Source organism: Gossypium raimondii, chromosome 11 (assembly GCF_025698545.1).
Source record: "Gossypium raimondii isolate GPD5lz chromosome 11, ASM2569854v1, whole genome shotgun sequence".
In the NCBI taxonomy this organism is placed as follows: domain Eukaryota; kingdom Viridiplantae; phylum Streptophyta; class Magnoliopsida; order Malvales; family Malvaceae; genus Gossypium; species Gossypium raimondii.
Window position 1 is genome coordinate 30932802 of NC_068575.1, and position 24476 is coordinate 30957277.

Here is a 24476-nt window from a genome sequence, read left to right on the forward strand (position 1 = left end):
CTAACTGTTTAGTGTTGAAACAATGACTATTTACGTTTTGCATGAGCGAAGGTCAGCTTCTTAGAGATCACATCAGTCAATTCATTACTCTTTTAAATGATTTAAAGAATGTTGAGGCTCATATTGACGATGAAGATCAGGCTATGCTATTATTGTGCTCTTTACCCCCTTCATACAAGTCTTTCAGGGAGACCCTGATTTATGGTAGAGATAAACTCTCATTCAAAGATGTGAAGGGTCATTTCTTGAGTAGAGACAATCTCGAAAATGAGTTTGGTTTAGATAGCAAGGCAAATAGGCAAGCTTCTGTTTTGGTAGCATCAAAGAAACGAGACAAAAGGTGTCGTTATTGTAAAAAGTTAGGTCACGTCAAATCAGGTTGTTATAAACTGCGAAATAAAAGAGTTGCTGAGAGTAACGAGGAAGATGTAACTGATGCTAATTTGGTCGATGAAAACAGTGATGATCTCTTGTTAGTGTCAACGAGCAATAACTTCAAGCTCACGTCCGAGTAGATCCTAGATTCAGGATGCTCTTTCCACATGTGTCCTAATAGAGAATGATTCTCCACATACAGTTCAGTTGAAGGTGGAGTTGTGTGCATGGGAAAAAATTCATTTAGTAAGATAATTGGTATTAGTACTGTTAAAATTAGGATACACGATAGGACGATTAGGACACTCTTAGATGACAGGTATGTATCTAATTTACAAAAGAATCTCATCTCTTTGAGTATTTTAGACTTGAAAGGATGCAAAATCAATATCGAGTCGAGCGGCATTAAAGTATCTCGTGGAGCATCATTTTTTTAAAAGGTAAAAGAACCGGCAGTCTTTATATTCTGGAAGGTTTTATGGTGACCGGTGAAATCAGACATCCCTCGTCTGTTACGGAGTCGAAGTCAACTCGTTTGGAGCGGAGGCAACTTGGTCATAGGAAGGAAAAAGGTATAACTGTTTAGTTGAAGAGAGGTTCTCTTTTAAATGCAGGTTTTGAAAAGTTAGGGCAATGTGTTCATGAAAATCAGACTTGGATTAGTTTTAATTTGGCAGTGTACAAGTCGAAGGATAGAAGTCTTCCAGTTTCTAAACACAGATTCGACTCAATCAATTCCCTGCATAGTCAAGATAGGCCCATGGCGGGCTTTAGCAAAAATGGCGTTGTGGAAATATGAGTGAAGGTGGAGATTTGTTGAGTACGACTCCTATTTCAGTCAAATTTGAGAAATAATCTTTCAGTTAAACTCTGTTTATTTGTTTCAATCAAACTCTGATTAGTCTGATCATTTAATTATTATCTGACCTATGAATTTAGCCTATAAATACGCTATTTTACAACATTAGAAAAACACCCATTAGAGATTAGAACTCATAACACATTTAGAGAATTTTGTGTTTATGTTTTGAGGGTTCTTAGTTTTCAGGTTTTCGGGGTTTAGTTTTTATCTCCATCTTTTATACTATTCGTTCTTTTGCCATTATAGTAAATTTATCTTTACCCATGGTTTTTTTATCCTTTTTGGAGGTGTTTTTCCACATTAAATTTGTGTGTTCAATTTCTCAATTTATTCTGCTATTTTTTTTACTTGTTGCTTAATCGGGTAGATCCCCAACAATTTGTATTTCCATATTATGTGAATTAAATTAATTACGCGATTTTGAATTTAATTAAAAAGCTTATTTTATTTATTCGATTTGTCAATATCAAAATATTAAAGTTTATTAATATTATACATTTCTTTTATTGTGATGTTATTAATAATATTTATAATCATGTTTTAATTTATTTCTATCATTTAATTTATGTTCAATGCTTATGTAATGATTTATATAATATTAGCACCACTGAGCATAAAATTGCGCAGTATATGGTTTGTCTATTTTTCCGTGCGTAGGTAGTTAGATTCGATAAGTCGTTCCAACAGCATCTGAAGAACCGAAGATCAGCTCAAATACTGTTGGAGAAAGGTTTACTTTATAGTTGATATAAATGGCATGTACCTACGCATGTATATATATAATACTATGTCGTAAACTAAACTTAAATATTTTCGTTATGTTTTATTTGCTAGTACTTTATAACTAATGTTTTGGATGAAATAGTAAAGCATAGAAATCTAGTTTATTGGTATGTTTTGAGAAACCGGAGTGTGGGAAATTGACTTGGGAGATGATTTAAATGTGATTATATTGTGAAATCTAAATTTTTGCAGGGGGTTTTACGTAAAATAGGCAGAAATGCTGTCGAAATTTTTATAAAATAATTTTAGCACTATGAAAAAAAAAGATAGAAAAGTAAGTTGCTTTGGCAACTGAATATGACATTTTATATTCAGATCCAACAATAGGTTGGGTATAAGGTGTCACAGCAAATTTCAGCACTAGGAATTTTGCAGGTATTTTTTAGGTTTTTTTTTTTTACAATTAGAACCATCATGTACTCTTGTGTATTTTCTTCTGGCTCGAGTTCAGTTTCTAAAGAACTATTTTCTAGGATTTCATGCTCTAGAGTTTGTGTTTGTTTCTTCATCTCTTGTTGTTCAGTTTTAAGCTATGAAAGCTCTAACTTAATTTGTTTTATTTTAAATTGTAATTCATAATTTGTGATTTATCTAGGTTTCATTTTTTCATGTTTATTAAATATTATCTGTTGTATATTATACATTTGTAATTGGCTAGAAATAAACTCTTTTTCTTTTTATGGTTTGTCTTTTAACGAGGATTTTAATTTTAAAAGACATTCCCTTTTAAGTTTTGGTTCTTGTATTTTATTAATAACTTCAATCATAAGTTTTTAGTCTTTGGTTAACATATTTATTGAAGGCTTGTTTTCACCAGGGATTGAGATATTGTATGTAAGTTGTTTATTTGTAATCCATCTAATTCGATACATGTATCATTTTCAAAGGTAGTGGATTATAGAACTTTATTGATCGTTTGTTCTATTTCTTTATCTAGATTCAAATTATTAATTTTCTCTTGATCTTACAGTATTTTAAGATGTGACTTAGTTTTTCATATCTATAATATTTTATTGTTTTATCTATTTTATTTTCTAATTTTTGTTGTTTATTTTCTTTTCTATATTTCCTATATTTTGGTTTTTTATAATATTTTGAGATATTCTTTTCCTAATTTTTGGTTTTATAGGACATTATGTTTTTAGGAAGAATGCTCACTTTTAATGTTAAATTGGCGGCATAATGATCCCAATTCCTTTTTACATTGATATCTTTCCTTTTAAATTGTTTTGTAATTTTAAATCTTAACAAATATTTAATCATTCATTTTGTGTAAAACTAATTAGTTCACCGGATGTAAGTTTTTCATAGGAATAATACCTTTGTAATTTTTCCTAATTTGATTTCTAACTTTTCTCCTAATAAAGTAGGAAGTCCCGCAATAAATGTTTCTTCCGAATGGTTATTGGTTATCAAATATTTGCATTACTCGATCATAAAAACATCTTTATACGATTTAAAACCTATTAAATTTTTGCATTTTAAATTTGATAATAATTTGAATTTTTATTTTTAAGATGAGAAAATTTCCTATAAAGTGTTTAGAGATTGAGAAAATCAAAGTTGCAACCGCATCTTGGATTTCTCTTTTGCTCATTTAAAATAATTTTTTCTTTAATCATCCTATTTTATTACTTTTAGGATTTCTTCGTGTTGGGTTTTAGTGAGTGCATAGTCTCACTATCCTTTTAATTGACTAGTAAATCAAATAACTAAAAGATTGATTATAGCATATTAATAATCAACCCATTTTGGTTTTGAGTTTTATAAATATTTGAAACTATTGTCATTTGTTTTAATAAATTGAGAATATTACATTCAGACATTTCGTTTATATTCCATTCATAAATAGTGTTAGCATTGATTCATTTGGGAAAACAATTTTTTCTTCTATATTGAGGTCAGGTGCAGTGATTTTTGGGTAATATAATTTTTTTTGTTCTTTCCGAGTCATTTTGTTAATTTGTTGTTCTTTTAACTGGTCAGAGTCAGATTGAGAATGTTGGTGTAATGTGTTAACTGAGTGTTGAGCCTGCATTGGGGTATCTAAGGCTACTAATTCAGACTTGTAATTTTCCAAAGCATAAGTTTATTTTGGATTTCTGTTAAGAAATCATTTGGAGTTTGTGGAAAGATTTTGGTATTTCATATGGCGTAAATATTGGTCCTTTAGAACTCTTTTTAGTCATTTCTTTTATTGGTTCTTTCCTAATCGATTGGCTTTCTACCAAATTTTTAATATAATCTAATTGTTTTCCTATTGTATGAAAGTTGAGATTTGCATAGTTGTTTTGTTGTACTATCATTTTATGTCTTTTGAGATTTGTTCCCCTTCATTAGGAGCTCTCATTCTTAAAGGGCTTGCTTTTTTTTCCAGTATTTTTATGAGATATTGAACCTTCGTTAAGATGGGATGTTGAGATTCAACTTCTCCTCTATTTGTTTGTCATCTAATATTATTTTTGATTGTATTGATAGATTCCATATAATATTCTTCAAACCATTCAAATAAATTTATATGAATTTTATGAGTGTCCATAAATTTGTAATATTCTTGGAGAATGCTCTCTTTCTCATTATTATAAGTTTTAAGGCAATTCTTTTTGTAATAGAAGTGTTTTTTACATCATTCTTTATTGATCTCAAAAGATTTTTCTAGTATAATTTTTTTAGAATTTTCTTCTAGTCTTGCATTATTAGTCATTGATGAGTATGTTGGTGACATACTAGGTGAACTTTGGGGGCTCCCTTCGTGTCTGGTATAGATAGGTTGGGCTATATTTGAGAAATTATTTATTCATTATAAATTGGTTCTAAATGTAGTTAGGATGGAAAAGACAGAGGCTCTAACAATCCTATAATATATTCTTTGTGTTTTGAGATTGAATTCTTCTTTTATATTTAACCGTCTAAAGGTTGTACTGGGACTTCTTATTTCAAAAGAATATTTCTTTAGATATAGATTTTCTTTCCATTTAATTTAATTTGGATAAAACTGGTTAGAAACCGAACCAAATTATACGATTTGAGTGCTAACATCAACATGAAATCGAGCCACATATCAATTTGAATAAATTTTCGATTTTCTCAAATTTTTTCATGGTTTATGCAGTTTGGTATAGAAAATTATTGAAGTGTATACAATTAACATAATTCTAGTTCGAATAAAAAGGTAATTGTAGTTAATAAATTAAATCAATATATTTTTATTATTTGAAAACTTATGTGTATAATTAAGAAATACTGCAACGAATTTATGAAAATATCGTAATAATAATAAATAATAGTAGACAGAATTATACGAGAGCAGGCAGGAGTTATGTTGACGGCCCATTAATTAATAGTAGACAGAATTGTAGTCCAGCCCACATAGCAGCACAACATTGGAAATTTAGAACAGTAGTAACCGAGGAAGGGAAGCTTTCTCTCTGCAAAACCCTCAACCCCTCTCCCTTTATCATTTTCATTCTTCCAGCTCCATCAAAAGATAACAATGGCGGGTAGATTAGGCAGACGAGTTGTCCACTTCGCCAACCTTCCAATCAAGCTACTAATGCCCAACACCTTCACCAACATCACAGAAATAGCCCTCAAAACCATCCCATCCGCATCCAAGATTGAGATCAAACGCGTCCTGGAATCCCTCTACGGTTTCGACGTCGACAAAGTCCGTACCCTCAACATGGACGGAAAGAAGAAGAAGCGCGGCGGTTTCTTAATCGCCCGGCCCGATTACAAGAAAGCTTACGTCACCCTGAGAACCCCTCTTTCCGTATCCGAGAACCTCTTCCCTATCCAGGTGATTAAAGAGGAAAAAGACAGTATTAATAAGACCAGTAAGAGTAAGAGCGTTGTGGAAGAAGGGGAAAAGAAGAAGCATTGGCTTGACGGCAAGGTGAAGGATGATGGAGCAGACAGGGGGAAAGGGAAAGGCTCTTATGCCTCAGCCCGTGGCGGTGACCGCCGCGGTGGAGGAGAGGCCAAGTTTCCTTGGAGCAGCATGAGGAAAGCTAGTTAGGTAGGTAGGGTTTGTGGCTTTTTGAGTTTTCCTTTCCCCTGGTAAGGGTTTGAATTGCAAAATTGGACCATACATGAAGAAAGATATTTACATTATTGATGAGAAGTTATTAGCGATGCTAGTATTGAAGTAATAATTTGAAATGGGGTTTTATTTGTTTATTTGGAGGTGTTTTTAAATTTAGTTTTTGTTCAATTATTTGAGCATGATTAGTTCTGGTGTGAAATTCTAGTACTATTATGTATTAAACTTGATTAGCTGAATGGAGTTGATAAACTTGTTGATGGAATCATTGGAGAAGTGAATACCCCCCTCTGTTTCATTTGAGACTAAGATGTTCTCTACCTGGTGAATTAGTAAGAATGCATTTTAACCCTCAGATTAATGAGTCTGAAATCACAGTTCCTTTTCCATTTTTGACTGTCTAGTTACAGTAGGAACCTTTAGGAAAATGTGCTATATGTTCTAATAATTAGAACCATCGCAATTTACATTACCGGGATGTTTTAGGGGGAGGTATGATATGATGATAACATCCACTCCAGACCTTGTAAATTCATTGGCTATTGACATTACATGATGCTTAATTCTAATCAATTTTGTAATTTCTACATTTTTTACTTTAAGCACTCAAGTTCTGTTTTGAGGTTCTTTATCTCTGTGATTGTGGATGATCGATGTTCATTTCATTCAGAATTGTCTCCTCTTGTTAATAGTTCCTTACTAGCATAGACATCTCTTTTTTGCTTTCTACATAAAATAAAATCTGCATGTATCGAGTTGATGGATTATAAATAGCACTCATAGGATGAATTTTATGCCTGGTGAGTTTGTCTATAATCCAAGTATGAATAGCTTTTCTTCATATGCCTTCTCTTCATTTTGTTAGCATTTTATTTTATTATCTTGTTGCAGAGGCTTGTGATCCTGATAAATTCTGATTTCTTGTTACAATTCGCCACAATGAAATCCATAAACTGTATTATGCAAGCGCAATGTGGTTGATTTCTTAGGTAACATCTAAACATTACCTTTTGGTGCTCTTGACCCTGTTACCTTCTCTAGTGAATTACACAAACATATACTCGCATGCATATACTTTAGAGTGTTGTGGTTATAAGTGTTCTGTGATCGATTTCTCTCTGGGTTTTGTGCTCGTAGTTCATTATTTTGCACAATCTTCTGGAGTCGTGATTAGATAGTGAAGGATGAGTTTGAAAAAGATGCCAAGAATTCAAAAAGAAAAAAGATCTGCATCAACAAATGATCTAAAAAGCATAAGAGGCTTGAAAAGTACATGAACAGGAAATTAGTCTAATTGCATGCATGGTTACAAAGGGACTTGCTTTCTGGAGATTGTTCTGTTTGTGTTAGCAGCGATGCTAAATGGGACAAATCTAGAATTGAGGTATAGAATACTCAGTTTCATCTTTCTACCTGAAAGGAAACCATAATAAAAGTTTAGGGTCATTTCTATTAATGTTTCTAATCCACCTGGAGTATTTTGAAGCTAATACTAAGGGGTACTGTTTGAGGAGAGAGATTTTAGAGCTAGTGGTTTGAAACCAAGGTTGAAGGTTGGCTCTTCATCATTATCTATATATTAGTAACTCTCTCTCTCTAAATCTATATCTATACTACTATATATAAAAGGAAGGCTGTAAGGCCTTTCTTCTTTCTTACTTGACACCTGTCCAATGCCATTTCTTTTCTCTTTTTCTTTGACATAATAATATAATGGCTAAATTTTAATTCTAATCCTCTGTTTTTCTGAGATTAATAAGAATAGTTAATTTTCAATTTTGATCCCTATACTTCTCTCAAATTTGAGATTTATTCTCTATATTTAAATTTTGAAATAATTTGGTACCTCAACTCTTATAATGTCATTTGTTTAAATCGTTATTTCGATTAAAATGTTTATGTGAATTTTAAGAAATTGTTAACACTGTTAAGATTTTCTATTAAGTTTAAGTCCATTACAATGTTATTTGTTTTATGTATAATAAGTGAGTAATTTTTTAATTTTAACAGTGTTAGCAAATAAATTTACATTTTAAACTTAAAAAGTAAAGGAATTAAATTCTTAAAAATAAAAATGTAAAGACTAAATTTTAAATATATGAATGGTATAGTAACTTAGAAGATATTGCAACTTGGATGTACACTCTATAACAAAAAATATATATATTTAACCCGATGTGGGTGGGAATCATACTTTTAACTGTATATAAAAGAATGTCCTCATGCTAACACGTGGAATTGCCTCATTTTCGCTTTTTTTAAATTTTATATGCAAATGGTAAATTTTAATTTTGGTCCTTATACTACACTCAATTTTTAGATTATATATAAGAGTCAAATTATTTTGATATTCGTGTTAGACTCAAATTTAAGATTCAATCTTTGTACTTCGACTTTTTTATATAGTTTGATAACTTAATTTGTTACGTCATTAATTAGTCCTAATACTTTGTTTTGATTAAAATGCTTATGTAACTTTTAAGAGTTATTCAAGTCTATTGCAATGTTATTTTTGTTACATGGCTATTAAGTGAGTGGTTTTTTTTTAATTTCAAAATGTTTCACCATTATATTTAACAAAAGAATTTAATGGTTTAACAAATGGATCCAAATTTTAATTTTAAAAAATAGAGGATTAAATTTTAAAATTAAAAATAAAAATACTAAATTTTAAATATACAAAGAGTACAAAGACTTAAATTATATGTTGATATTCAAATAATTATTTTACAATTTGATAAAAAATAATTAATAATTGACACAATGTGAAACGCGGAAAGATCATACTAATGTCACGGGCCAAAGTGCAAAGCCCGTGACCATGGCACAAGATGCGCCCCATGGAGGTCTATCGATAAGATGGGGAACATTTAGCCCACAAGAGTGGCCGATTCGGAGAAATATTGGAGAAGCCTATCATTGAAGCCTAGTTGGCCCAATGATGAAGACATGGCAATTTAGGCTAATATGGTAACTAATCTTAGAAGATAGAGGGAATCATATCTTGTAAAGATTAGATTAGATTTGATAAGGCTTATCTTGTAAATCACTAAAATTAATGGATATGGTTAAATCTCATCCGTCGATGTAATTGTATCTTGACCGTCAGTTTTGGGGGAGCTCAACTATAAATAGAGAGCCTCCCCCTCATTTGTACTCATTCCATTGTATTCTGAATTCTTAAAAGTAATAGAGTTCTGAGAGCATTTATTCAAACACCTTGTGTGCATTCTTTTCTGTGGCTTTCTGTTGTTCTTTGGCTTAGCTTCTTTTGGCATAAATCGCTTCCGCTCTTCAATTGGTGCCTTGGAGGAGTTCTTAAGGAATCCTCATTTGAGTTAAGGCTGACTTAGGCGAGTTTGGAGCAAACGGATCGCCTAAGGCCGCACGGTTTGCGAGACGAAAGGTCTAGCCCCGTGACACTAGTATATACATAAAAGGAAGGATCTTATTAAAGTTGTAGCTACACTATTGGTGATTTCTTTTACATTATAAAAAATGTTTAATTTTAGTTTTGATTATTTTATTATGCTTGAATTTGAAATTTAATTTTTAACATAATTTATCCCTATATTTTTATGATGTTATTAATTAGTTTAAATAGTTAATATCGTTAATTTTTACTTGAAATATTATATCGTTGTATATAATTTGGATGCCATAAAGGGTTTTAGATATTATCATGTAATTTTCTATTTTTGGGTTTGCTTTACTTATATATATATATATATATATATATATATATATATATATATATATATATTATAAAACAATGGTCAAATTTGATTCGGCTCCTATACTATATTGAAACTTGATATTTAATCAGATATTTTAATTTTTGACATAATTTAGTCTTTCTACTTTTATATTGTTATTAATTAGTCTAAATGGTTAATATTGTTAACTATTACGATTAAAATGTCAAATCAAATTTTCTTAAAAATGCTATTACAATAAAAGAAGTTATTTTATCATTACGAGTTTGAATGGGTGCTTTTAAGAAAAATCCACTTCAATATTTTAGACGTTATTTTATTGTTATATGATAACTAAGTAAATATATTTTTTAAATTTTAAAATTTCATACCAAGTGATTTTAATAGAAAAGTTTTAACTATAGTAACAACTAGATCTAAATTTTAAATCCAAAAGTAGAGGAATTAAATTACTAAAAGTAAAATTAAGGATTAAAATCCAAATATACAAAATATATAGGGCTTAAAGTATTTTTTAACTTCTAATTTTTACACTAAAATTTGACACAAACTAATAATCAACCAAGTACGTTTGGATCAGAAATCATACTAACAGCCCGATTTTCAGTGATGTCGAAAATATTGGTTCAAGACCACCAAATCTGACGAGTAGGCTCATAAATTTTATCATTTAGTATTTATGAGTTAAATGTGGTTTTAGAAAGATTTTTGAATTAGTAATTTGTGTTTTATAAGGATTTATTAGGTCAAGTGGTTTAGAAAATGAGGTACTGAGACCTCGTTTCTATAAATCGAGCCTTACATATTTTTATAAATATTTACGGAGTGTCATTAAGGTAGTATTAAAGTTTTGTTAAAAAATTTTAACGTTGTGATAGTTAATTAATTAAAAAGGACTAAATTGAAAAATATACAAAACTTGTTAATTAAAAGAAATAGTGATTAAATGACTTAAATGGTAAATAAGAGAGGACTTAAAGAGTAAATGAGCCAAAAGGAGATGGGTGACGCAGTATAAGCAAAGAAAAATAATAAAATTATGTGATTTAAGGGTAAAATTGGAAATAAAATGAAATTAAATAGCCAAATTGGATTTTTAATAGTTTCTAGACAATTTCTTCTCCAATTTTTTGTCCAAAAACACCATTGAAGAGCTCTTAAAGCTGGCTTTCATATTGTAGCTCCATGTGAGTTCAATTCTTGCCTTTTTCTTGTAATCTTTATGTTTTTGAGACTTTTACAAATAGGTCCAACTAGCTATTACTTTAGTTTTTATTTTATTGAGAATTTTTAAAATTACCATTGATGAATTCTGGATGTTTTTGATGAAATAACATGGATTTAGAGCTTTAAATTTTTTTTGTATGATGATTTTATAAAGTGATTTTGTTATATATTGATTTTAGGACTAAATTGTGAAAATGTTAAATATTAGGGTTTGGTATTAAATTTTTGTTTATAAAGGGCTGTATGATAGCCTAGAATATTTAGATAAATTATCAATTGAGAAAAATTAGTTCATTTAATGGACTAACTAGTTAAGGGATTAAATTGAAAAAGTTGTAAAAGTTGGGGTAATTGTGTAATTTGAAAAAAATTGAGGGGTATTAATTGTGAAGTGAATTGGAACTGAAATATATGCTAATGAATGAGTAATTTTATATTTTATATCAAGATCCCGTTGATACTCGTGAAAAAGAAAAATTAGTGGAATAGTCCCTAAACTTCTGCAAATATTACAATTCAATCCAGGTAAGTTCGTATGGTTAAACTTTAATATATAAATATATATATTGAATTGATGAATGGTATTATGTATTTATTCATATCTATTGTTGAAAGTGAAATATTGTTAAAGTTATGAATTTAAATTGAATGTTCGAAACGATTGGAACGCGGGATTTGAGTACATTCGGCATTTGGCGGATTGATGGAATTGGAAGAAAATGTGGCAAATTACCCATATGAGTTTCCGTTTAGCTCTATTGAGCTTTTGTTTAACCCTTATGGGTTTCCGTTCAGCTTTATTGAGCTTCTGTTTAACCCTTATGGGTTTCCATCTAGCTCTTATGAGCTTCTGTTTAACCCTTATGGGTTTCCATTAAGCTCTTACGAGCTTTCATTCAACCCTTATGGGTTTCTATTTAGCTCTCATGAGCTTCTGTTCAGTATTTGGGCTTCTGAAAACGATGTACTCTTATCCGTAAGCCGTTCTCCAATTTGGTAAGATTTGGTAAGTGACTTATGTAATTGAAATTGAAAGACTTATTGTTATTATTGGAATTGATCTGAAATAAGTGTATTCATCGATTAAAGTTGTGATTGACAGATAATTTACATTGAATGAATTTAGATGTGTTATAGTAGGTTCGGTAAGATTTATGTTTAACCCATCGAACTTACTAAGCTTCATTAAGCTTACTCGAGTTCTTTAATGTCTTTGTAGATTTTCAAGAGGTCGGAAGATCGGATCAGCACATCAAGTCACACTATCCAACTTATTTCGGTATTTTTTTTTTTGCAACGTACACTATGATTTAATGGCATGTATAGGGTTTGTGTGGATTTAATCAAAGTTTGTCTTGTGTAAATGTTAGCAATTGTGATTTTGCATATATACATATATGTTAGGTTGGGTATGACATATATTAATGATGTTGGTGTGAATAATATATGTGTTTGTGGAAATTTCAATTATGGTGAACTTAGGTAGAGTTGTTGAATGAATTAAATAGGTAAGTTTGAGTAATTGGGTATATATGATGATATACTATGTTTAAATCATGATTTTGGCTTGTTATGAATGTCTTGTTGTGGTTCATTGATGTGTTTAAAAGTTGTGTATAGGTTGATACTAAAATGGGTGAGAAATGTGGCCTTGAAATGGCCTATTTTCGTCCATACGGGCAGAGACACGAGCGTGTGTCTCAGCCATGTGTGACACACGGTCAAATGACACGGTTGTGTGTCCCCTGTAACTTAGAAATTTTGCAAGTCAGTATACTCAAAATTGTTCACACGGCCTGTCACACGGGCGTGTGGTTTGGCCATGTGTCCCCTGCATCTTTAGAATTGTAAAACAGAATGCTCAAGTATTTTTACACGGCCTAGCACACGGGCGTATGGCTTAGCCGTGTGACCCCTGCACCTTAATATTACAAGTCAATATGCTCACACGGCCTAGCACACGGGCGTGTGGCTTGGCCGTGTGACCCAAGTCAATAAGCACCCTAAATTGGACACGGGCTGGGGCACGACCATGTGCCCTACTTCAAATGCCCACACGGCCTAAGACACGGGCGTGTCTCTTGACCATGTGAGCCACACGGCCTGGCCACACGGGCGTGGACACCCTGCACCTAAGAAAAAATTTGAAGTTTTGTAAAAAATTCTCTGAGTTTTCGGTTTAGTCCTGATTTGTTTCTAATGTGTATTTTGGGCCTCGAGGGCTCATACAAGGAACAATATGAGTGATTTATAATTAGTTTTTGATATGTATGTTAAATGATATGAAATGTTCATAATTGATTTGAAAAGTCCAGTAATGCTCCGTAACCTTGTTCCGGTGACAGATAAGGGTTAGGGGTGTTACAATACATTAATATCAAAGTTGTTAATTGATGAGTAATTTGACCTAACCATATCAGTGATAAATTAATCCTTTACTTGTTAATTATCTATTTAGTATATGATATCCGGATGTGTTTATGGGTTGGGCTGGGTTCAAATTGAGTCTATGGATGTTTTCAATATTATACATAGTTGCCTAAGCTCAATCCAACTTCAAATATAGATATCAAAATTTGTCCAAGCTATCTATATTGTTTTTAATAAATATATAAAAAGTTAATTTATATTTAGTAATTATATATACTTTTACTATGATTATAATTTTTATTTTATTAAATTTATAAACACAAGTGACAACATATTGTTTAGGTTAATATAAAAAGTCCTTAAATTATTGCACTTTGTTTTGAAAAACAATTATATTATTTTTAATTAAATAATCCCTTAAACTACATCAGCATTAAATATAAATTAGTTTAAAATTTCAAAATATTTTCATTTAATATTAAAATCAAGTGCTTTCATGAATAAAAATAATAGATTAGGGGCTTACTTGGGCTTACTTAACTATAAAAATAGCATTAAGGTTTGTTTAAACAAAGTTTAGTAATTTAAGGGATTTTTAGTATATTAACCTTTTTTATTTATAATAGTATATTCAATTTAATATGTTATAAATTATATTATATATCTATGATATATATAAAAGCATGAGTTTGGAGAAACTTTGGAACCAACGAGAATATCTTTATTTTTCATCATATTACTAAATTTATAAATAGCATCCAACAGTTAGATATATTCAATGAAGTAGCATCTAATAAAAATACCGATAAAAAAATGAGATTGTTAGCATTAATAAGTTAGAATTATATAAAAAGAATGAAACATTAAAGTAATAGTTTTCCGAAGAGACAATATCGAATCATATTCGAACAACAATGGTACTTGAGAGGTATTAAAGATTATGGGGTAATATAATATTATGATAATATTATTACTTTAATTTTTATAACTACTGAAAGAAGCAAGCCCTCTTAAAATTATTAGTTTTTATCTATTCGTTATTCGTTCGTGTAGGTGAAAAACGATTTATGTGGACTAGGTTTGAAAAAAATCAACAATTATTTATTAATTATTAAATATATTTACTAATTTAATGTAAATATCTTTTTACTAAATTATTTATTATTTTTCAATTTAATATTATATTTTACTTTGTTACATAGTTTCAGAATTGTGTATTATTTTAATAATTAATTGTTTAGTTAAATATTGATTGATTTAAATTCTTTTATCTCATTATTGACTACTTTACCATCCTCCTATTTACACTTTTTATTATTATTTCCAAACAAATAAAATGAGAGAGATAAGAAAAAAAGAAAACTCAAATGCAAGAGTCAAAAATCCAGGTGAAGAAGTCATTCAGAATCCTTCCACTTACAAACAATCAAAAAACTTGCATGCTCAACACACACAATATCGTCTTTAAATTATTTTTTGTTTTAATTTTTTTAAAAATAAATTTGGATTTATTTTAATTTCGACGAAGCAGAACTAAAGTGTTAACCTTATTATTATTATTATTATTATTATTATTATTAAATTCAGATTTAAATTTAAATTAATTAAATCAAAACTTTTGAGTTAAAACTAAAAGAATATTCATTTAACATTGTAAAATTAGATAAAATTGCACATCGGACAAAAAAAAAACAGATGAACCAAAATTAATCACTTAATCCTGCAATGAAAAATTTCGTCCACTATCATTTATTAAACAAAGTATAATAATAAATTTAGTCCTCAATATTTATATTTTTATCAATTTAATTTATTTTTAAAATTAAATTTAATCATTAATTTTTCAAAAAGTCAAATAATTTTTTAACAAAAACGCTAACTAAAATATTAATAACACTATTTTTTAATATGCAAGTCAACAAATAATTTAAAAATTATAAAATGTTCAAAAAATAAAAATTCATAAACTGTAGCATAAAGTAGACTGTATTGTGATGAAAACTGTCATATTTAAAATTTTAATGTTTTAATTGTATTCCCGTTAAAATATAATAATTTAATTCTTTTTAAAAAATTAAGGACCAAATAAAAGAAAATATAAATATTAATAGGATTTTATTATTAAGAAAGAAAGAAAGAAAGAAAAATGTGGTGGTAGGGGTAAAAAAGGAAAGAGAATACCGGTTCAAAGATTTTGACTGAGCCGTCCTACTCGTCACACTTCGTTTATATAATAAAAATATAAACTCATTTCTCAAAGCTTTCCATCCTTTTTCATCTCCATTAAATTTCCATTTCCATCTATAGTATTCATCATAATAATTTGAGAACCATATTTCTTCCATATATCAGATCTGAATCTCTCTCGTTTACCATAAAAAATCGAGAGAACAAATTGCAAAGAAAATGGCGACAGTGTCCCCTCTCGCCAAATACAAGCTGGTCTTCCTAGGCGATCAATCCGTTGGCAAAACCAGCATCATCACCCGCTTCATGTACGATAAATTCGACACCACTTATCAGGTTTTCCTTTTTCCCTTTTCTTTTAAACAATTCGACGTGCCTTTTCATCGATTCTCGCCGATTCAAGCATGATTTGACCCTTTTCCTCTGTTTCCTACATTGTCATTAAACGTATTCGACTTACATATTGATCTGAAGCGCTAATCACGGATTTCATATCGTTTTTGCTTGTTTTGTTGATCTCTAACGAAATTATTTTTAGTTCTGAAATATGCTTGTTTTTAAAAGTAAATGGATTTGTTATCAATTTTGCATAATATATTAAACAGATAAACAGATCTTTTTTCTTTTTCTTTTTTTTTTAATTTTATAATTTGTATGATGTTTTTGTTCCTATCTTAATTGTTTCAAATTTGTTGAATTTGGGTTTACCGTAGTCTAGATCATAGCATAGGTGAATTGACAGTTTATATGTATATTTTCCTTGAATATGCTCGTGATTTATTGACGTAAATCAATTGCAGGCCACTATAGGAATTGATTTTTTGTCAAAAACAATGTATCTTGAAGATAGAACGGTTCGATTGCAGCTTTGGTACTACAATTCCTTCCTTTTCTCTCTTTTTAACGATGTAAAATCTTGGATAACTCTGTTCAACGCCTATTTTATACGACTCTTCAACGGTTTCCATCAATGTTGAATGAGCATAAGCACATTTCTTGTGAACTTAAATAGGACTTTGTTTGATTGCTTTGAATTAGTTCCAAAAAGAGCTTGCCATTGTTGTGAGGCAGATATAATGTGTTGTCACCCTTGGAGCTTCGAATTGGTGAAACAAACAAACAAAAAATCACGTTTTCTTGTTGAAATCTCCTAGCATTTCCTCTTCTATGCAGTTGGGAAATGCGACAACTTTTTAGAGATAGAAACTAGTTCATCAGTTGTGAACTCTGCCTTCTTGAAGAAAACTATCCAGAGTCATCGATTCCCAAGTCATTTTGCTTAGTTGAAATTTGGTATAACCGTCTAGTCTCTCCCATATTCGGTTCCTGATGATCCCTTTTGAGAATATAGCATGCTAATGAATCCAATTTATTGGTTTATATAATTGATAGGCTCTTCAAAATTTTCAGTTGACTTATCTTCATTTGAGTTCTATCGTATAATCTCACAGGGATACGGCTGGCCAGGAGAGATTTAGGAGTCTGATTCCAAGTTATATTAGAGATTCTTCTGTTGCAGTAATTGTCTATGATGTAGCTAGTAAGTATATAAAACAACTCTCCCATGATAACCACGAACATTAGATTATTTATATTCCTCACTTAGATATCTCCTTGCAGATAGACAATCATTTTTGAACACTTCAAAGTGGGTTGAAGAGGTACGCACAGAACGAGGCAGTGATGTCATTATTGTCCTTGTTGGCAACAAAACTGATCTTGTTGATAAAAGGTCAGTGTTGAGTTGGAAACTTCAACCTTTTAGATTAATTTTCAATATCTAAATGATTAAGAGGGTTTTAAACACTCACGGCTTAGAGTAATTCTTAATGTTATTTCCATTTATACCGTCGATTGGTGATTAAACAGGCAGGTTTCTATAGAGGAAGGAGATAACAAGGCAAAAGAATTTGGAATCATGTTCATTGAAACCAGTGCCAAAGCCGGATTCAACATCAAGGTGATAAACAAAACAACATTATTTGATAGTTATATACATATACACATGCGTGTTTGTTAACTTGGGAGTTGCATGAATGAATGTGAAATGGCAGCCACTGTTCCGCAAGATAGCAGCAGCATTACCAGGGATGGAAACCCTTTCTTCAACAAAACAGGAAGACATGGTTGATGTGAACTTGAAGTCGAGCGGTAATTCATCCCAGAATACAGAGCAGCAAGGAGGGGGTTGTGCATGTTAAAACAGATAATGTGTTTTACTAAACAAGAAAGCATTTAAGCATTTTTATTTAACCACACAAGTAAAACTTAGCAGACACGGTAAAAGCATTGTGATTCATTTTGTTTGTGGTAGTTCGTGAGGTCTTTTTATATTATTCCATGCATTTGGGTGGGAAGTAGAGTTCCAACTCTCTTTTTTTTTTTTTTGTCTCGGAAAATTACATTCTAGGAATAGTCATTTATTGGGAGTTGGGGATCTTTAATGTTCATGATGTCAGATTAATATTCTATATTAAAATGAAAGCTTCATTTTCATTTTCCCCTCCTTCTGGGGGGTCGTGGGAACGGACAGCGCAGCCGTTAAAAAAAAAAAAAACCCTCAAAACATAATTTCATGGTATAAAAATTAAGTTTGCTTTACCTAATAAAAAATTTCTCGATTTTCATTTGCTTCACTTCAAATCAATTATTTATTTTTGAATTTATTAAATAGAAATTTTTATTAACATGGAAAAAAACGAAATTATATCAAACTTGAATTTAGTTCAAGCCATTAATCAATGTTCTTAGAATTAAATCAAATTAATTGAACCCGATTGAATCAAATTTGGTGAATACTCATTTATTGAGAGCCAAACTAGGTTATCATGTAATGAAACAGGTGACACTAGAAGTTTCCAACTATATTCGGAAAATCTGTTGGCACATGCTGAATCTCTCTACTCGTATTTACAATGGAAACTCAGAAAAAAAGGAACATAAAAAGCCAGCCTGCCTGCTCTGAAGACGGAAAAAGAAAACAAGTTGAAGGAAGTGCTACACATGATTGAACCCATCAATTGTTTGTCTAACTCTCAGCGTCAGATAAATCAATATCAATGTCCCCACACTTGACCTGATCCAAACAAACAATCAAATGTTTCAGTTTACAAACAACTTATAACCTAAACACATTCTCTAAAACATATTAAAATTCCATAAACCCTTCTATTTTTTTTATCTCCAAGAGAATATTTCCTACCCTCCCTCACATTAGATTTGAAATATGTCCGCACGGGATTATTACTCATCTTTTGTCTTTGCTAAATGGAAGTATCAATTATGAAAATTTGCCAGAAAAGTGCTTACAAGATTGAGAAAAGGAGGACAATTTTCCTCGAATCAAATGATGCAGCTCGTTTGTATCTTCTCCATCTGTTGCTTGGTGCATCATGAACCCTCTCGTTCGATGATTTCTCTGCTCCAATCAAATTCAGTTTTTAGTTGTAAACAAATTCCGCATGGCATGAGGAAGCAAACATGTAATATGCACAAATGGAAGTAGACAGTCAATGGCACAGAGAAAAGGTAGCAGACAATTCCAAAAACCACATAGCTTTTACTGATCGAGATAATCGAGTTCAATCTTACAATTCCTCAAAGCCCTTTGAAGTAAAAGTTTCTAAACTGTTAGTGCACTGAAATTAAATGTGTCAATGAAGTTCTTTTGTCAGCTTTAATCTTCTTGAAGGTGAAAGTTTGGGTCTACGGCCACGGCTACAAGAATATAAACCTATTTTCCGACTCTAATAACTTCCACGTGAACATATTACCAAGGGAACCTCTGTTTATCATAAACATTCTATTGAAAAAATGTAAGTCTTGATGTCAAAACACCACATCAAACAATATGCATGAAACATTAGACAGAATTTCTTCATGACAGCTAGGTTACTAGCAGAATGTTCTACTCCTTTGGATGTTTTTTGTTCAGAAGAAACTATCAACCATGTCTTAAGCAAAAGAATGCAATCATGGCTAAATCATGGAAATGGAAAATGAATCCATAGATAATTTATGGGCGATACTCAGAAAAGTGTTCAAAACATTATATATAGTACTAGCGTTGGAGATTGAATGCGGCCCAGTCCTATTTATTTCACACTCATCAACCATCATGTTTGACAATGGTTCATGTGTTTATTGCCAGTGCATGGTTTTTCTTTTATTCTCCATATGGCGCTAACTCTCTTAATCTTACATTTACTCTTTTCTACTCACCTCCTGTCTATGTATCAAACTTTTGCATCAATGACCTTTATATAGGTAATGGCACCATCCAGATTGTGTGACAAAGAAATTTTCTTTCTTCTTTTCCAGCTCTACACTGGTTGCTGAGATTGCTATCGGCTGCTTTCTTAAATGAATGGCCTTTGGACATTTATTTCAAAACCATGATTTGTCAATAAATTCACCATTGTCAAACAAGATGGTCAATCAGTGTGAAGAGAATGCGACTAGACCCCACTCAATCTCCAACAAATAGAGTATGCTTACTACCTCTCAGAGTATGTTTTAGTGCAATTAACTCATTGACAGATCAAAGCTGAGTGAACTCTCACCTACGTTTAAGCTTGCTTGTCTTTGTAACACCTTCTGCAAATGCTGTAATTCATTGAGATATAATGTTAACATCGAGAGTAAAGGAAGATAAAGACCAAGAGTCCAAGACTCAAGGAAAATCAGCAATGCTTTGATGATTAGATGATTAAAGTAGGTATATAGTAACTGTGTATGATCTGCAATTCACTGCATATGCCCCTTAAAATGAAGAGAAACTTTCCACAAGATCAATGTAAAGATAAGTAAATCGAACTTACTGTAACCACGCCTTCACTTTTTGAATTACCAACAATTTCATCATTAGACTTCAGTAGGTCGGGAGTCTCTTTCTCAATGTTTATATCCAGAATGCACGATGAATAAGCATCTTCACTATCCACTTTCAAATCGACGCAGTTCTGGCAACTCAATTGCGCATCCAAACACATCTGGTTTTTTGATGAAAAAGGAACTTCTAAGAGGCTCAAAAAAGTTAACTGTGGTGTGCATTTTGGACTCATGTTTCCTTCCTCAGGCAAGACAGAAATGCTATAGACATCCTGGCCCTGCATAAAGATTGAAAATAAATAGAAGCATAGAATGCTCAAGCACAATTCAAATAATTTCCAATTTCCCATTTTATAGTCTCATTTTATAGATTGAAAATGAACAAAGGGTTTGAACTAACTTTTAAACAGAGATCATTGGGATCAGAAATATTATTTACAGAGTATAGAATCTAGAAAATACCAAAAATAGAAGCCAAAAAGGAATTTACTTCAGCATTAAATCTAATGGGACATGAACAGATTTAAAGTTAAGCACATGTTCTATAATGAAAGCATCTCAGCGGGCTGGCAGTAGTGTACACTTAATTTAATTTCCAAGTTATGAGAATTTTCTCTTTGCCAACAAATGAACTGATCCGATCTAAAGAAGACACAAGGAGGGATTTTAAGCTGATTTCCAGGAAGGTGAGCATAACAAAAAGCCAAAATGCAGGTCTTTCAAAGAGTAGTGTGCTTGCCTTTCAATTTTTACAGGAGAAACTGATTTTCAAGCCATATCAAGTTTTAAACAGGCCTTTTATACTAATGATCAAAAGGTTACAAAACTGATATAAACATGTAACTGACATTTTTGCAGGTTTACACCTGTCAGTTCAGGAAAGTGTTTAAGCTGCATTTTTCTCTTACTGGAACTGAATTTCCATCAACAACAATGCAGACTGCTATTAAGAGAAATAGGGTTGATTAAGAGCACCTCAGATTATTCAATCGATCAAGTCAGTTTCTAAAAGTTCTCCCCTCAGACCAAGACAATCGGATTGTTTTATAGGGTAGGAGAAAAAGACTGCAGCAGATTAGGAATGAACTTACATGTGAAGTGTTTAAGCTGCATTTTTCTCTTGCTGAAAATGAAGTTTCCTCTATTAGAATAGGCAAGACATCTGAAATTTCAGAAAAAAGGAATTCATTAAACATGCGGATAAGAATGGGCAAGACATCTATTAGAATAGGACATTGAACACTATTATATCTGACATTAATATCCTTACCAAGAGAACAATGCTGGTTGGTCTCATCCAAGCTTGGTTTAATCAGCTCAAAGCAGGAAAGGTTGACTGGCAAATTGGTGCTTCCATCCACCATCCCTGATAAGAATGGTTTTTCCTGGAAGTAATTATGTGTTAAAATCAAGCATTGAAAACAAAATTTGATGATGAAAGCCACAATGATTGCGGAACAATGGGAAAAATTAATTTGTTTTCCATTTTTGGATTATTTCCAAACTAAAAGCACAAGTTGGTGTCAACACTATTCTCGGATTCAGTAATGGGAGGCAATTTACTGCAAAAAATTGAAGGAAAAAGAATCTAATTTACTAATTTACAGAGACATTGTTTTTACTTGTTTTTCTTTCTTCTTTTTTCAATGTGAATTAGGAATCATAAATAGACATAATGCAATGCAAGAAAGAAAACAGCAATTCCATTTGGCCAAGAAACAGAAGCAAATGCAACAATTTGAAGTGAAATCATCTTCTTTTCTTACATTTTCGGAATTACCAAACAGGAAATTCAAGTTTCCTAAAATAATTAAAAAAAGGAAACGAAATAACTTAAAAAAAAAAAAAGAGCAATGGAAGATGACGAAATCAAAACGGCTATGATTTGCCATTAAAAGAAAAGTCCACCGCCTAGAAAAAGAAGAAGAACGAGAGAATGAATCCAAAGCAGTGAAAATGCAAGAAATCTTGAATTATCGAAATTTCCTTCACCGTTTTCCCTACAATTCTCAAGCGGTAAATCTAGTACACAATCCAAAAAAAAAAAACACAGAAACAGCTCCAATTTAAAAACAGAAACATAAAGGAACCAATAGTAATAAAAAAAATAAAAACTAAAGAAAAGAAAAGAAAAGAAAAGAAATCTGACCTCCTGGATCGATTCAACTAACATTGGAGAGAAAAAGGAGGCAGAGAGTGAGAAAAATCTGAGAAAAATAAAGAAATGTAGATGAAATTTCTTTTTGCTGTGTAAGTTGCAGTGAAGTTGTTATAATTCTATATTTATAGTATAAGAAATAAAAAAGAGAACGTTAAAAAGGGGTTACATCGGAGGGTGGCGCGATTAGCCTAAGAAATGCTGGCGATCACGACTTGGACGACAACGACATTCCTTCTCTCTGACCTAATTGCCCCTTCGCTTCTTTCCCTTGTTATCCCCCTTTCTTTCTTTTGATTCTAAGTTTATCCTAAAATGAAAAATCTTTTAAATTTTAATAATTGAAAAGATATTGTAATTAGTTTGAATTTAGAGATATTGATTATTTGTCATGTAAAAGATAAAATAAGAAATTGGTGGATTGTGGAGGGCAAGATGCGAAAAACAGAAAAGATTGAATATACAAAGATTTAAGGTAAGGTGCACGTGAAGCTACAAGCTGAAAGCAAAAAAAGAAAATATTAGAGGAGACAAAGGTTGTTCAGGAAAAAGAGATCACGGGTCGCTCCCCTCTGCTGTCACCTCTCGGAGTTTTCTGTCTGTCACCATCAACTTAGATCCACTCTTTTCTCTTTCTATTTCCTTATTTGTATGGACGTCTAATTAAATTTTACAATATCTTCAATTCTTCCTTCCTATAGCTAAGTTTGGATGGGAAGTGGGATGTTTAGTTTATTTTTTTATTTTATATTATATTATTATTATAATATTTAATTTTTTATTATTATTATTTTATATTAATCGTAGTAAACACATCATTCATCTAAATTTATCTTTACACAAAACGAAATCTAATATTTTAATTTTAAAATTACGTTATTAACCAAATATGGCATACTGCTTCCATTGCAAAATTAATCACATGCATTAGATTTTTATTGAAAAATAAATAAATAAATCTTTATTCATTTTGAAATGTCTAAATTAATCTTCTATTAAATTAAAATGTGGGCATGCTGAAAATTATTTTTTATGAATAAACTATAAAAATGATCACCTAATTATTATTATTATTATTATTATTATTATTATGATCTATTTAGTCACTAATTTTTTCAAATTAAATATTTTAGTTACTTTGAGCTTATGTAGGCTTTTTATTATTATTAATTTAGTAACAAAATTAGCCTCTAATGTTTACACATTCTATCAATTTGAAAATAAATTTAAAAATTCAACAAATTTAGCCCTCAATGTTTACTAAATTTTCCATTTTAGTTCTAATTCAAAAAATTCAATAAATTTGACCTCAATATTTACAAAAACTCAATTTAGTCCTAACTTTAAAAATTTAAAAAATAATTTTTTTGAAAAATCACTTTTAGCCCTTTATAACCCATTGGCTAACCCATGTGAGATATTAAAATAAGAAAACGAGTATCTTCTTTTAAGTCACTTGCAAAAGAACTCTAAAAAGTCAGGATAAAACACAAAAAAACTTAAGATCCAAAAGAAAATAAAGACATTAAAAACGTTATCTGTTCAGGTAGTAATGCAACCAATTATTCTAGATAGGCTCCAAATCAATTGGTTTGATCTAGTGTGAAGCCTAAATTATAGTAAAAGAAATTGTTGCAATGTTAAGTGAGAGGCTCTGATACCATTGTAGAAACGAGAGGGTATTTGCTTTGCAAAATAGAAACTATGGCTAAAATAATGCCTGGAACTATGGCCGCAATTTCTTCATTCCATTTTTCCTCTTGAATAACTCTGGTAAGTTCGTATGGTTTAATTTTGTATAAATTTAAATGTTATATTTTTTGTGAATTGAGATTGTTGAATATCCTGAAATTAGTAAATTGAAGTAGTGAATGTGAGTTGAAAAAGTAATTAAATTGAGCATTGATGTTTGACATATATATAGTG

General features: G+C 30.9%; 3 protein-coding genes across 7 annotated transcripts; 2 read left to right on the top strand and 1 right to left on the bottom strand.

Annotated features, from left to right (window-relative positions):
• The first annotated feature begins 5388 nt into the window (after positions 1–5388).
• LOC105804214 (uncharacterized) lies at positions 5389–6327 on the top strand. The gene has a single exon (XM_012636716.2). The coding sequence runs from the start codon at positions 5514–5516 to the stop codon at positions 6036–6038; it is 525 nt and encodes a 174-aa protein (XP_012492170.1). The 5' UTR covers positions 5389–5513; the 3' UTR covers positions 6039–6327.
• Positions 6328–15640: 9313 nt separating this feature from the next.
• Positions 15641–18058, top strand: LOC105804213 (ras-related protein RABH1e). The gene is made up of 6 exons (XM_012636715.2): positions 15641–15898; positions 16363–16433; positions 17014–17102; positions 17183–17294; positions 17432–17522; positions 17617–18058. The coding sequence occupies exons 1-6, from the start codon at positions 15782–15784 to the stop codon at positions 17761–17763; spliced, it is 627 nt and encodes a 208-aa protein (XP_012492169.1). The 5' UTR covers positions 15641–15781; the 3' UTR covers positions 17764–18058.
• A 281-nt stretch (positions 18059–18339) lies between these two features.
• LOC105804212 (uncharacterized) lies at positions 18340–23152 on the bottom strand. Of its 5 annotated transcripts, XM_052624238.1 has the most exons (9): positions 22720–23152; positions 22542–22599; positions 22385–22414; positions 21663–21777; positions 21484–21554; positions 20383–20670; positions 20125–20167; positions 18872–18980; positions 18340–18638 (listed from the first exon to the last, which is right to left on the bottom strand). In XM_052624238.1, exons 2-9 carry the CDS (start codon positions 22563–22565, stop codon positions 18560–18562), a joined length of 759 nt encoding a protein of 252 aa, XP_052480198.1. In that variant the 5' UTR covers positions 22566–22599; positions 22720–23152; the 3' UTR covers positions 18340–18559. The 5 variants fall into 5 exon arrangements, with proteins under 5 accessions (XP_052480198.1, XP_012492165.1, XP_052480199.1 ...); XM_012636711.2 differs by lacking the exon at positions 22385–22414 and having other exon boundaries at positions 22720–23144; XM_052624239.1 differs by lacking the exon at positions 22720–23152 and having other exon boundaries at positions 22542–22652.
• Between the last annotated feature and the right edge of the window lie 1324 nt (positions 23153–24476).

Excerpts from the sequence above, each read along its gene's own strand:
- LOC105804212 (XM_052624238.1), bottom strand. The coding sequence starts at position 22,565 with ATGTTAGTTGAATCGATCCAGGAG. Across the intron at positions 21,555-21,662 it reads CAACCAGCATTGTTCTCTTG|ATGTCTTGCCTATTCTAATA; the intron begins GTAAGGATATTA and ends CTGAAATTTCAG. Across the intron at positions 20,168-20,382 it reads AAAGTGAAGGCGTGGTTACA|CATTTGCAGAAGGTGTTACA; the intron begins GTAAGTTCGATT and ends AATGAATTACAG.
- LOC105804213 (XM_012636715.2), top strand. The coding sequence starts at position 15,782 with ATGGCGACAGTGTCCCCTCTCGCCAAATACAAGCTGGTCTTCCTAGGC. Across the intron at positions 15,899-16,362 it reads AATTCGACACCACTTATCAG|GCCACTATAGGAATTGATTT; the intron begins GTTTTCCTTTTT and ends AATCAATTGCAG. Across the intron at positions 16,434-17,013 it reads ACGGTTCGATTGCAGCTTTG|GGATACGGCTGGCCAGGAGA; the intron begins GTACTACAATTC and ends ATAATCTCACAG.
- LOC105804214 (XM_012636716.2), top strand. The coding sequence starts at position 5,514 with ATGGCGGGTAGATTAGGCAGACGAGTTGTCCACTTCGCCAACCTTCCA.